Source organism: Mauremys reevesii, linkage group 15, assembly GCF_016161935.1.
Source record: "Mauremys reevesii isolate NIE-2019 linkage group 15, ASM1616193v1, whole genome shotgun sequence".
NCBI lineage: Eukaryota > Metazoa > Chordata > Testudines > Geoemydidae > Mauremys > Mauremys reevesii.
In genome coordinates this window covers 28,575,111-28,589,289 of record NC_052637.1, presented here as the reverse complement: position 1 = coordinate 28,589,289, position 14,179 = coordinate 28,575,111, and the positions used below count along the sequence as shown (strand labels likewise).

Below are 14,179 nucleotides of genomic sequence, written 5' to 3'. Positions count from 1 at the left end.
AGAGAGAGAGAGAGAGAGAGAGAGAGAGAGAGAGAGATGCTGCAGTCACAAGGGCTGCCAATCCCACCAGCTGAACTCCAGCTGGGGTTAGGAAGAAATTCTCCCCTTACAAGCTCCCCCACATGCAATCTCTAGGTGTTTATCAAGGGCTGCATGGTGGAATGCTCCAGCCAGGGTGACCCAACTGGGCCTGTGTTCTGAGTGGGGTTTTGCCAAGTCAAAATTCCAGACAGCTACATGGAAGAGGCAGATGCATTTCCGTATAGAGACTGGCACACCTGAGCAAAGCAGGACCTGAGTTCCAGCCCCCTCCATCCCTGCTTTCCACACATCTGCTTGATTATTCAAGGAAGCAGCATCTCTTGGTGACATGAGCAAAGACAGCCCATTAGCTCAAGCTGTGTCCTGCCTTTGCAACATGAATACATGGCATCTAGACTGAGACCACCAAACTCATTGTACTTGTGACCAAATGACATTTGAATCCAGGTTTATATTTATAAAACCCCATAACCCTTCAGTGCCCACTAGTGAAATAGCAGCGGAGTGGTACAGATCAAGAGACCTGATATCTGCCTGCTGAGGTGCATTCCTAGTGCTGTAACCCAGGGCTGCTGTGGACCAGGACTGAGGTACACTGGCAGGGCTGTGGGTGGAGAGTCTCGGAATGGAAGAGCAGGGGTTGGGGGGATGCAGTCATGACTGGCAGAGCTGTGGGTCCCAGACTAGGAATAGCAGGGGGTTGCTGTGGGCCAGGATTGAGATGCATGGGCAGCGATGTATAGGGAAGCTTTCATGTCATCATCTCACCCGCTCCCTGGCCCAGGCGAGTGCTGATAATCCATCACTTTCACGGTCGCTGACCCGCTCCTTCCCATCTTGACAAAACAAATGACTGTGTCCCCCTGAGTGCCAAGCCCTGCTCTAGCCTCTCTCTTGCTCTTTGTGTGACTGCAGTGATGGGCGCGCTGGAGTCCAGAGGGGTGCTGCGGAAGATGAGCGACATGCTGGAGATGATGGTGAAGAGGATGGACGTACTAGCCAGGCTGGAGAATAGCACTGACTTCCGGAAAGGGGAGGAGGCACATTTTCCTCCGGACAGGTCAGTGGCAGCGGGAATGGAGCCGGCTGGGATCAGGGAACCCCTTCCTCCAAACCCACCTGGCTCCGTTTACAAGAGAGGAGCTCATTGATCCCACACTGAAAGGTCTGATCCCAGTGAGATGCTGGGTGCCCTCCAATGCCATTGCTGGCCGTGAGAGCTGGGCATGCTCAGTACTTCGCAGGATCCAGACAACGAGAGCTTAGGGGGTCCTGCTGCTACTAGCCGGGCTGCTGTTCTTTTGTGGAGGCTCAGCCCATCCCCAGTAAAAGCGTGTTTCCCGCCTGAGTGTCTCGAACTGGAATAATTTCTCAAGTGCAGAGCTACTGCTGCCAGAATGTAGCTACGCGACCCAGACATTACCACCACCTGGTGCTGGACAAATGTAGCTTCCTGATTCAATGGGTGCACTAAACTAGACTGCCGAAGGGGCACTGACCTCCGTATCAGCACCCTCTCCCACGTCTCTGCAGCCTTAATCCCAGCCTGGTATGGAGGGGGGTTCCTGGAGGGTTCTGGGCTGCAAAGCAAGCCCACCCCACACTCCCCTGCTCAGGGCAACTCCTGTGCCAGGGGGCTGTGCTCAACTCCCCACACTAGGCATTGCAGCCTGGCGTGTGGGCTTGCAGCACCACCCAAGTTTGGCCCAGCCATCCCTCTGTCATGATGGAGGGGTAGCCAGGCCAAACCTGAGTGGCACAGTGAGCTCATGTGCCAGCTTGCAATGCCTGGAGCGGGAAGCCAGGACCAGCCCTGTGGGACAGGAGCTGCCACAGCGGGGTGAATGCAGGGTGGGCTCGATTTCCAACCTCCTTCTCCTAGGGCCTCCCCGCTGCACTGGGCCAGGAGAAGCGTATGTGTGCCTGGTTTTGCACCCTTGGTTTCATGCTTTTTGTGGGTGCTATTGAATCCACACTAAAGCCGCCCCTGCATGGTGTCAGGAACAGCTGGCAGGGCTGCTGTGAGCAGCAATGGCAGAGCCCATGTGGTCTGGGGTTCTGTGAAACTGTTAGAACTGTGTGTGTGTCTGTCTGTCAGTTTGGGATTCTATTAAACTGTTGTGAATTTAGTGAAAACGTTTCTCCCCTCCCACCCTTTATTTAAACTAGAACTGAACCCAAAACAGACTCCCTGTCTATGATACTTATATGGCTCTCATTACTGTAGTATCAGAGTGCATCTAATGCCTTCATCCTCAAAACACTCCTATTAAGTAGGGCAATAGGAAGGATGGCCCAGAGTTAGAGAGCTAGTTTAGGACTTGAGAGACCTGTGTTCAATTCTGTGCTCTGCCACAGACTTCCTGTGTGACCTTGGACACATCACTTAGCCTCCCTGTGCCTGAGTTCCCCACCTGTACCATGGGGATAATAGCATGACTGTGTCTCACAGGGGTGCTGTGAGGATAAATCCATTAAAGATGGTGATGAGGGCCATATAAATTAGGTACTGTTATCCCCCTCTTACAACAGAAATGCAAACAGGCTAAGTGACTTGGCCATGGTCACACAGGAAGTCTGTGGCGGAGCACAGAATTGACCACAGGTCTCCAAAGTCCTAAACTAGCACCCTGTCCACTGGGCCATTCTTCCCCCTCCTAGAGGGGAACACCTTCGGATCCCGGCTTTGTGAATCAGGTGCCCCCCCTCTAATTTAAACTAACATTTTAAAAGAAAGAATGTAACATTCTTAAATAGGTCACTCTTGATATTAAACTTTCATTTAAGAAGGATTAATAGATATTACAAGCAACCTCCAGACGCGAGTAGCATGTGTTACAGAACATTATAAGCATGTTGATAGAAGATATTATAAATAGATATAAGCCAGGATTATAAGCCACCTGTCAATCGGTTGGACTCTGTAACAACGTCTAATTGTTGAATAGTCATTTCTTAAAACCTCTGTTGGTTATTTACTAACCCTTTCAAAAGTGGGAGCTCTCCAGGGCAGAGACTGCCTCTTATGATGTGTTTGTACAGCACCTAGCACAGCAGGGTTCTGATCTTCACTGGGCCTTTAGGCATTTGTGGTAATATGAATAATCATGACCATGTGCCCACAGAGAGGCTGCTGAGCCCTGGAAAGGGGAGAGGTAGGGATGAGAAGGAGAGAAAGAAAGAGAGGAGACAGGAAATCAGAAAACATTTGAATCCCTGCCTGTAATACAGCTCCCCATGGCCGTCTTAGCAAGCTAAGCCTCTGATTATCACCAGCTACATGGAGTTTAAATCCATGGTGCCCACTCGCCCTCCTTCGCCATTATCTTATTTTTCCCACCTACAGTGGAAACGGGGAGCTCTCTCTCCTCGCTCTTTCCTGGCCTTTCCCCTCCCAGGGAGATATGCACACAGAGCTCACAACACAATGGTTAAAAGCTTATTGAGACTAGAAAGGGTAAGGAGACCCATAAGATCCTAGTGCTTGGCTCCATTCCAGTTCCCAAGTCCAGCCCTGCTCTTAAATAAGACTGAGGCCGTGTTCCCACTTAATGTGGCTGCTGACTTCTTTGAAGTTAAGCTTTGATTAAGTTAGCAGCAAATAACTGAGTGGCAGAGTATTATGAAGATTGCAGGTTTGCTCAGATTTTTTCCTCCCTCTTTCTTCTCTGCTTTGCTTGGACGCTATTGCCTCTGGGTTAAAAGTCTCTCTGGCTTTTCCTCTCTCTCCCTTCCTGCCGCCTTCTGGATTTCAAGGAAGAGAGGCAGGAAGTAATCCTTTGAGAAATGGCAGTAGTCAGCCATGACCAATGGAGCCCATCAAATCCCAATGACACACTGATACCTTTCAACTGTTCTTTTCATTACAAGCTCACTAGCTTAAATGTTACTAAAAACAGATCTATCTGGATCTACAGATATATAGATAGATAGATGAGCATGTATGGGGATATTGATAGGAAAGAGGGAAAACATACACACATTTACATCATGTCTATATAATAAATTTCTATCATCACACTTCTATATAACACATTTATTTCTGCCACCCTGGAATCAACCACTGGACTATTAAATAAACCCTGGCACTATGGAATCAATTGCATTTTCTTTTTGCACCTTTGACCAGTTCATCAAAACTGTCTTCTAACCTCTCCCCTCCAGGAATACACCTATAATCCAAATGAGAAAATTAGTCATAGTGGCAGCAGTATTACAGTAATTTCCAAGAGGTCTCGACCAAGATTGAAAAGCAGTTGTATTAGCACTGTACAAACCCATAGTTACAGATAGTCCCTGCCCTGAAGAAATTACAATCTAAATAGGCATTAGAGATACTGGATTGTTATCGCTGTTTTACAGAGAGTTGAAGGACTCAAGGCCACACAGGGAGTCTGGTAGTCAGAAATTGAACCTAGATCACCTGAGTCCCTGCCCAGAGCCTTGTCCACAAGACCATCCTTCTGTAGTTTCAGCCTCTGTCCTCCCACAAAGGAGGATCAAATAAAATGTAGAGACTGACATTTATTCTAGTCTGAGGTCCACAGCTGGTACCATTCACCCTTGGAACAGACATGGATTTTAAATGAAATATACGCACACTGCCAGGACTAGCACCACTTGCTACATCCCACTGCAGATCTGGCTTTCCCAGCTCCCCAGTGATACATATGCTGCATCCATTTTCACACTGACAACTCGAGAGATGCCATCAGACCTTCAAAGTGTGACATGATGATTTACTCAAAAGACATTTCACATCATTTTGAAAGGCTTTCAACATTTATTAACACTCATTGTTTCTGTCACTCCAAGGCCTGCAGAAATGGTGACTAAAGCAACCTGAACTTCCACGTTTGAGAAAGAGCACTCATAAAAAGAGATGTCTGAGGCTACGTCTACACTACGGCCCATTTGTGGTGGTGTGCAGGGTACATGCAGCTACATGCCGCAGTGAAAACCTGGCTGCGTCCGCACTCTGGTGTGCAGCTCCCTGGGTCAATGAAAGGCTCTGGCAGGGAGGAGACAGCGGAGAAAGGCTTCAGCAGCTCCCTGCTCCCAAAAGGCTTCAGCGGCTCCCTGCTCCCAGAGCCTTTCATTCAGGGCCGATGCAAGGCTGTTTCACGCCCTAGGTGAAACTTCCACCTTGCGCCCTCCCCCGTCCCCCTGCCCTGAGGTGCCCCCCCCCGCAGCATCTCCCCCCCATTCGCCCTGAGGCGCCCCCCCCCTGCAGCAGCTCACCCCTGCTCCGCCTCCACCCCGAGCACGCCGTCGCTGCTTCACTTCTCCCGCCTCCCAGGCTTGCGGCACCAATCAGCTCGGGGAGGAGGCAGGGCAGGGGTGAGGTGGGGCGGGGAGTTCCCCTGCGTGCCGCCCCCCTCCCTTACTTGCTGCAGGCGGCCCTCCCCACGCTCCTCTGTCCCAGCTCCCTTCGCCTAAATGCCGGCGGTGATTGGGGCGGCTGAAGATCTGGCCGCCACAGTCGCTGCCGAAGAAAATGCTGCCCCCCAAATCCTAGTGCCCTAGGCAACTGCGTAGGTCGCCTAAATGGTTGCACCGGCCCTGCTTTCACTGCAGCAAGAACAAGCCCTGGCAGGGGGAAGGCAGCGGGAAAAGGCTCAGCTGGAGCCTTTGCCCACTGCTGTCGCCTGCCAGAGCCTTTCCCCGCTGCTGGACTCTTTCTCAGTGCAGGGGGAAGGTTCCAGCAGCAGGGAGGCAGTGGGACACGACTCTGCTGAAAATAGCAGCATAGCGAGAAGGTACGGCCTGGCCAAGTAGAGAGCTGTGGCGGGTATGTCCTCGGTGCATCCCCGCTCCCTTCAAGCATATCTGTACTGTACTCGCCTGAGCCATTCCTCACCATCTACACTGCTACTTAACTCCGTGCTGGGGGGCTACCCGAGTACATAGCTATACGCCGCCGAAAGAAGCGTGCAGCGTAGATGTAGCCTTAAGTAACTTTTCTCTAAATTGTGTTGCAAACAAAATACATGGCAATGTGGTGTGGCCTGGGAGGGATGACCCCCAGCAGTCTGTTTGCTACCTGTGAACAATGAACATATCCCAGATCGTGTGTCCGTCAAACCTTCAGAGCAGTCTTGGAATCACACAATTTCTTATGACACAGCTATACGCACACCTAGCCTTGTATTTATATTTACATGTCTATGCATAGATTTGTGAGGAAGGATGGTCTGGTGGTTAGGGCCCTAACCTGGGATGTGGGCAACTGGGGTTCAAGTCCCTGTTCTGCTGCAGAGTTCCTATGTGACCTTGGGTAAGTCACTCAGCATTTTTCTGCCTCAGTTTCCCATCTGTAAAATGGGAGGTGGCTGGCAGTCTAGGTACCTAAGATGAGAAACCAGTAGAAGGCAGCTCTACCCAACCTTGATGTTGGAAACAGGAGATGAAGATAATACACATCTCTGTGTTGTTGAGGGCATAGAAGCATTATGTTAAGTTTGTTTAATATTTCCCGCTTTAAAAACTTTTCTGACCATTATTTTGGTGGAAAAAAGTAGTATATGATCATGTAATTAAAGACTGTATCATAATGCATACACACAAGGGGGATCTACTGAAAGTTGCATGGACAACCTTAAGTCTGGCATTTCCTGACTTTTTAGCTCTTGGCTTAAGCAACCTAAGTAATATTGTTTTAACGTTTAAAAAATGTAGTTTATATCTACATTATATATAATGGAAAGTGTTGTGTAACCACCTGCACTACCTGTCATCTATACACACGTGTCAACAGTAATCCACTGTAAGGGTGGACATGAATATTCATGACAGCACATGTGGTAGACTCACTCACCTCTGATGATTTTCTTGGCTAATAGCTGGTGAATAGAACCAGTAACTTCAGATGACTTTTATGTCTCAGTCTCAGCGGCTTCACAACCAGCAGAAGAAATTAATAGCAGTTTGGCAAACTGTCAGCCTGATGATGTATGATAGAAATATCACATTTCAACTCCAGGATATTTCTTGTATTTAGAGCCTCTTGAGAAAGTGCATACAGAACGTTAAGAGGATCACGTCAAATGGCTTTTGAACAATCACAGTCCCCTTAGAAAGCCTGGTGGCCTTTTGTTGACCCATGATGGTCATATTTAAGACCCATAATGCAGAGGTATCAGATTTCAAGATTTTAAGTTTAAAAGGGCAGTTGAGTGGTTGAAATCTGATGACCTTTTGGTGACCTCTGTTGGAAAGAGCCTAAGGGATGGGTGCTCATATATACCACGATAACATTTCAAGATGGCCACTGATACTTTGTGTTGGTGTCAGAGAAAGATTGGAATGCCCTCATAGTTCAGACACTTGAGGATCGGGTTTCTGTCGTGCATTTTGATAAGGTCTAAATGGAACATTTTGATTTTTTGTTTCAATTTTTTTTTATTATATAGAAAGTGTAAAAATATTTAAAAATTCTAAACAGAAACGAAACACTTTGATTTTATTGAAATGGAATGTTCTGATTGACCTTAAATGAGACATTTTAAAAAATGTCGTGCGTGAAATTTTGGATTTTTTTTAAATTTCATTCTGATTTGAATGTCAGAGGTTTCCTGCGGAACATAAATTCTGCGTTTCGACCAGCTCTGTTAAGTATGTTTTGAATATATGCTTCCCTAAGGTCATCCACCCGGCCAGTCAAACTCCTTACCAGTCTGATGTTCTTTTACCATCTTCATTCGCCTTTGCACCTCTTGGCAGGTCTACTCTCTAAAGTCCATGAGCAATGCATCCTCAGGCTACGTGCACAGGGCATGTCTAGTTGTGTTCCCTTGGGTGCGTATTTGTTGTTGTGTTGCCTTTATGTTTTCCCATGGGCATTTCGCTGCCTCAGAGAACCATTTATGAGACTGGAGTAATGGCAGATCTGACCTTCTCCTACTATTTGGGTTCCTGGATGGTGGAAAACCAGAGCCTGTATTGTAACGGCTCCTTGAATGTGTCCATGGGGATTTCAAATGGCCCAGGAAAATAAACCCAAATACAAATAGAAACAAAGAGCTGAAGCATTACAGCAAATCTGAATGCAAACACAGAAATATAATCTAGAAATACAAGTATGGAATCTTCACAAATAAAACATTTAACTGAAGCACAAATACTTAATCCCCCGGGCACCCCTAACACACTATGAGGCCGTGTGATAACATATCTCACACAATAGCTGCACGGGGGAAGCAGGCCAGCTAGAATTACTCAGTGCAATCACATCCCAGTATACCTGGGGCTCACGTAATTCCCTCATTTCTATTATTGTCGGTTCTTTGAATCCAAATTGTTGACTTCAGGCTGAGCACGTGGGTCAAATTGTCCTTCTGGAAATGAATCCTGCACCACTGTAAGCTTACTGCCTTAGGGATTTTTTTTAAAGCTCTCTCTGTTTTGGGTCTCTGTGTTCCCCCTGGGAAGAATCATAGACTATAAGGTCAGAAGGGACCATTATGATCGTCTAGTCTCACCTCCTGCACAACACAGGCCACAGAATCTCACCCACCCACTCCTGTAACAAACCCCTAACCTATGTCTGAGCTATTAAAGTCCTCAAATCGTGGTTTAAAGACTTCGAGGTGCAGAGAGTCTGAGTGGTCTGTCCCTAGTAAGTCCTGCTGGTCTGAAGCAGCTGCACAGTCTGCCAGCAGCACAGGGGTTACATACAATAAGAATTACAAAACTTTGTGCAGTTCTCAGCTCTGCAACTGCTTCAGGTCCCCTGACTTGGTTGCCCTGAGTGGACCTGACACTCCAGAGAAATGGGAAAGTCCCTCACCCCCCACTCCCCACATTCTAGTCAAATGTATTTCCTACTGGCTAGGGAAGCGAAGCAGGAGCCAGGACTCCTGGGTTCTTTTAATGGCTCTGCTTCAGCTTTAAAAAATCTTCAGTATTTCTGAGACACCTGTCGCCTTTGTACCGAAGTCGTGTGTTTCTGAACACCTCCCTCCCTCTCTCTCAGAGGTCTTGCCGGGCCTGATGTTTGTGCAGGAATCTGAGATCCTCTCATGAAGGTTCAACAGCCGCACAAAGTATTATTCTCGTGACAAGGCACAGTGGTTCTGGAACGGCTCATTGTCTGCTATACATTTGTCTCACTGAGGAGTATCTTGTGACCTGTCAGTGGAGCCCTGCGTGCGACTAACATAGACCCTGCTGTGGCTCCGGGATCCCACAGGACCCGCTGCCATAATAGCAGGAGCAGCTGGGAGCAAGATTAAAAATAGCCCCGTGCAGGCTCATCTCTTTGGCTTTTCTCAGTTGTCCCCTTTCTCCGCTGAGTCAGATAGTCCTATCGCAGTGGGCAAGGGAGACCAGTTTGCTTGGAGTCTTCATAATCAACCCTTTTCCAGTCTGAGATTCCCAACTCTGCTCTCTTCAGAGATGGCCCTTTCCTTCCTGACTGCACTTCTCCGTTCCATTCACGCCTCCGCCAACTTACCCCAGGCATCCGTGGCCACATTAGTATTTGTCTTTGAAATGCCCCAGGATGGCTTTGAAAGGGGAATGTGGACCTGCTGCTCATGCCGGGATTTTTAATTCCCTTCGTTTAGCCTTCCCAATGCATCATCCATGGAAAGAGTAGGCGGTACGTCTGGGATTAGCTGTACCGAGTGCTTAGCCAGTGGGCGAGGAAGTTCTCTGCAGCCCTATCACTTCTATAGGCATGTTCTGATGGGCAAGTTTTCTTTGTTCAAACACAGCCCATCTCAGCACCCTGCAAACTTCCTGGTGCACTTAGATTACTCTGTCTTTCAGTACTTACATAGTAACAAAGCACCTCATGTGCTTTAATTTATTTACCCTCACCACACTCCTGTGATGCAGGGAAGTGCTATTAGCCCCCTTTTACAGATAGTGTCTCCGTGCCTCGGTTTCCCTAAGTGACTTGCCCAGGAAGTCTGTGGCAGAGCTGGGACTTGAACCCTGTCTCCCAAGCCATGGCTAGTGCTGTAACCACTAGGCAGTCCTTCCTCTCTAGCCTGCTGCTTGTCCTGTGAGTGCCACTGACTGATATTTCATGTGTCAGTTGAAGATTATGCAATTAAATTGTATTAATGTCAAAGGGCTTTTTTTTTTTTAAAGCATTTCTGGTTAATGATACTGACACATCAGTTTTTCACCCAATGCTGTGAAACTGGGAAAAACAGCAACACACAATCCCACGGTATCAACATTGCTTTTTACAATGTGCTCAGCTACTTGAAACCAGATCCCAATTCAAATTGATAGAGCACCTTCATGGAGAAGAATGAGAATGGGCCCTCCAGATGCTTTATGGAATATCTGTATAACCAATCATTTCACAGACACCCCACTAAAATGCAGCTACCTCTAAAGTGGCTACATGCCTGCAGTCTTCATCTAGCCACACTGCACAACCAGGGTTTCTTGAACAGGAAGACTGGCTTTCCCAGAAGAAACTGCAAGGGGAATTTAAGTAAACAGAATGTAATTAATTACCTGCACCGGAATTCTGCTAGGACATCAAGGTGAACAGTTCTACTCTGTTGAAAAATACCATGGGATCTTTAATGGCTGTCACAGGTACAGGGCTAGCTGCATCTCTGTCCCCTTTCTGGTCTCTCTGAGTGGACCACCTCAGGAGTTTGGCTTCTATCCTGTACCTTGTGAAACTCTGTGTCCATCTAAGTCTCCTTCCATATTTTATAGCTGTCTTTATTTTCCCTTGCTCTCCTCCTCTCCCCCCCAAAAGGTGTGTGTCAGAGAAAGAGAGATAAAAGGTTAATAATAAAACAACAACTCCAAGTCAGCGTGCTGGCCAGCTGCAGAAAAATCAATACCCTTGTTAATTGAATGCAACCCTCGTAAATCATCAGAGGGAAGCAAAATTAAAACTACTTATGGAAGCATCCTGGAGAGCTTATTTACTGGGCTAAGGAAATATTAGCTTGCATTGGAAATTATATCCAACCTTGTGAGCCACACGGAGGATGGGGACTCCTTGGAAGTGACAGAGATGAGGTCAAGAAGGCTGATTGCCTGGTAGTGCTGTACCATCACCTCTGGATGTGGCGCATATGGGGACATCACTGTTTGGTGCCCCCTTTCCCCCCCACCGGATGGGCCGTGCAAGATACTATTTGATAATGACGATTCAGCTTGAGGCTTAATTACTGCCAGAGTTCAGTTAATTTCCTCACGCGTTAAGCATTCGTTTCTGTAATAGTTACATGACTCCAGATTCCCCTTGTAATTAAAGTCTTAAAAAATGACACTTAGTGGTGACATTCCTGCATCCAGTTGTCTGCCAGCTTGGCTCTATTCATTTCTAAATTGTTGCCATTGATAGTCTGGCTTTAGATACAATGCTGCCAGACGTTATGTGGCTTAGCCTTGATCATCATTTCCAGCTACCCCAGGATCTTGTTTCTGCACCGGGGTAAAGGCAGTGTGAAAAAGCATTATAAAGCAGGACTCGAGAGTGGGTTCTATTCAGGGCTCTGGCCCTAAATTGGAGTGTGACCCTGAGCATATCCCTCTATGTCTCGGCTACACCCAAGTTTACCTCCCTATGGTATTATGTGGATTCCTTGATGGTTGCAAAGAGCTTTGTGATCCTCAGATGAAGGGGCTGGTGAGTCAGAACTGCTATATTCTACTCCTGGCTCTGGCACTAGCTTGATATATGACTAGGATGTGCCGACCACTACCTCGGTTTCCCCATCTGTAATTCACATGGGGTCATTTGGTGGTTTCATGTGGTTCATTTAATGGCTTTAAAGCACATAGTGATCCCCAAATGAAAATGGGCTGTGTAAAGTACCATGTTAAGTGAAGCTTGTCTTAAGTGACTGTTGGAAGGTCTGACAAAAATTGCTCGAAGATAAAGGTGAAGAATTGTACTCAAGGTCTTCCAGTGGAGGCGGAGCAGAATGGGGCTCAGTTGGTGGTGGGAGTCCTTTAGCTGCTGTCTTAAGACGTGTTGTTGGCTAGTAAGTGTGGGCTGTGGCCCACGTTTTGTGGTGGCGTTATTTCTGGTAACCCCCCTCTGCTCTTTGGTAAACCTCTCTTTGGTTTTAACGCACACAGTCCAGGGCCTGCATTAGCGTAACAGCAAAAATAAATAAATGTATTAATAAATAAATCGCCTGATGTCCAAAGCCAGACACTAGAAAATGCAGCAGTGAGTGTTCTCCCAGCCTGTCTCTTTCCTGCCCTGTTCCCCGGGGTCTATAGACTCATTCTGTCAAGAGGAAGAAAGAAAACACGTCTGTGGCTCGGGTTACACGGGAGCCAGTCATTTCCCTTCAGCTCCCACTGTCATTTCCATCCTATATCACTTCTTCTCCAGCAGAAACTCTGCCCGGAGTTAGCTAGACAGCGCTTAAGACAACCTAGTTAGGGGAAATACTGTATCAGAATTCTAGAATCTGGAATTCCACTTACCCACCCAGGGGCAGGGGTTGGAAAAAAGGAGACAAAGCTGAGGAGATCCCTGGCCTCTGGGCTGCGAGATTTTCCCTAGGTATGGTTGGTAAATCGCTCTCTCGTTCAAGGAGGGAAGGGAAAGGTGATAGCCCATGTCTCAGCCTCCTTGTTCCCTCTGACTACTGGGTACTAAGGGTCGAATCAAGCTGGGGCCCTGGGGGAGACACCGTGACTTATTTCATTCCCATTTTACCTAGAGAGACTGAAGGGCTGTGACCGACATGGGTGTTTATATGATCACTAATCATTTGTGTTACAGTAGCACTGACAGGCCCACAACCAAGATCAGAACCTCACTGCGCCTGGCACTGCCCAGACTCATCATAAGAGACGGTCCCTACCCTGAGGAGCTCAGAGTCTAAATAGACAAGACAGGCAAAGGCTGGAAGGAGAACCAGGCACTGAGAGGGGAAGGGAGCAGTCCAAGGTCACGTAGCAAGTTAACAGCAGAGTCAGGAATAGAATTCAGGTCTCTCAAGTCCCAGTCTAATGCCCTAGACATTAGACCAGGCTGCCTTGCCGCTAAACTACCCGCCATTCTGGTATCTGGGCTTTACTTGCTCTCAACTTGTTGAATTAGGATCATTCATCCACCCATGCCTGGGCTCCCCTTATTCCCATCGTTGCTGCACTATCCAGCCTTCCCCCTCATCCCCTCCAATTCAGTTTGCTCAGGCTAATTCCTTAATAGTCTTCCCTTGCTGGTTATTTTTTTGTTTGCTTTCAGCCCTATGTGTCAGTGCGCCGGGAGCCCATTTATCACGAGGCTGCATGAATTAGGCTTCTCTATACATTAGCATTCCGCGGCAAACCGCCAATTCTGGCCCTTTGGAGCCAGGGCTTGTCACATTTTCTGAGATAATTTACAAATGAACACCTCCGAGCCACCTTCCAGTGCAGAACTGTTGTTGGCAAACTAAGCTGGGTGAGGAACTCTCCTCCTCTAAGCCTGACCCTGAGCAGAAACCCCATTGGGCTGGGGAGGTTTGAACTGCAGCCAGTGGGTCTGGAAAGCACCAGATAAATGGGGGTAAAAGTCAGATAAGGGGAATAGAAAGCCCTGGGGTGATGGGATACCAGTGTCCTGAGTATCCTCTCCCACTATAACTCCTTTGAGTGCAGTGGTGTCACTTCTGATTTATACCAGTGTGAGAGGAGACTCGGTAATCAATGAATCCTCAGCCCGCTCTAATGCCTCTGATTTAAGACCACTTGAGAGTGGCAGCCCCACCTGGATGTCTGAGCATCATCACATGGTTAACGAACTGGAGACCAGTGCTGGACTCTTATTAGTGAAATTTCCGGTTTGGAAGGGAGGCAGAAGAAAGCCACAGGAATGTCTCAAAGCTGCCAGCAGAGGCAGAGATAATGCCTTGCAGTGCAGCTAGCAAATAATCATGCAAGCCACACTAAAATGTGGAAGACAGAGAGTGGTGCGTCCCCAGGCTGGGGAGCTATTGGTCATAGCAACCCAGGAGATAGTTTAGGGAGGGGATAATTTTCTGCCTTCCTCCCATATGTATAAATCAGTGCTGTTTCCATCTGGAATCCCTTCTCTCTGCCCTGAATCCCCCTCCCCTGGTGTGTCACATGGGCAGATCCGGTCCCATGGGTTCCAGCCACTGGATTCCACACGTATATAAAATATGTAACTGGCAAAGGAAGATAAAGG

At 47.7% G+C, this 14,179-nt stretch overlaps 1 protein-coding gene across 7 annotated transcripts in view; it reads left to right on the top strand.

Moving 5' to 3' along the window:
- Positions 1–14,179, top strand: part of MGAT5B (alpha-1,6-mannosylglycoprotein 6-beta-N-acetylglucosaminyltransferase B) — a 170,812-nt gene that overhangs the window by 63,065 nt on the left and 93,568 nt on the right. For all 7 annotated transcript variants that reach the window (XM_039502379.1, XM_039502381.1, XM_039502382.1 and 4 more), the window contains one exon: positions 958–1,102. In XM_039502379.1, the coding sequence (XP_039358313.1) occupies positions 958–1,102 (145 nt within the window). The remainder of the gene's footprint in view (positions 1–957; positions 1,103–14,179) is intronic.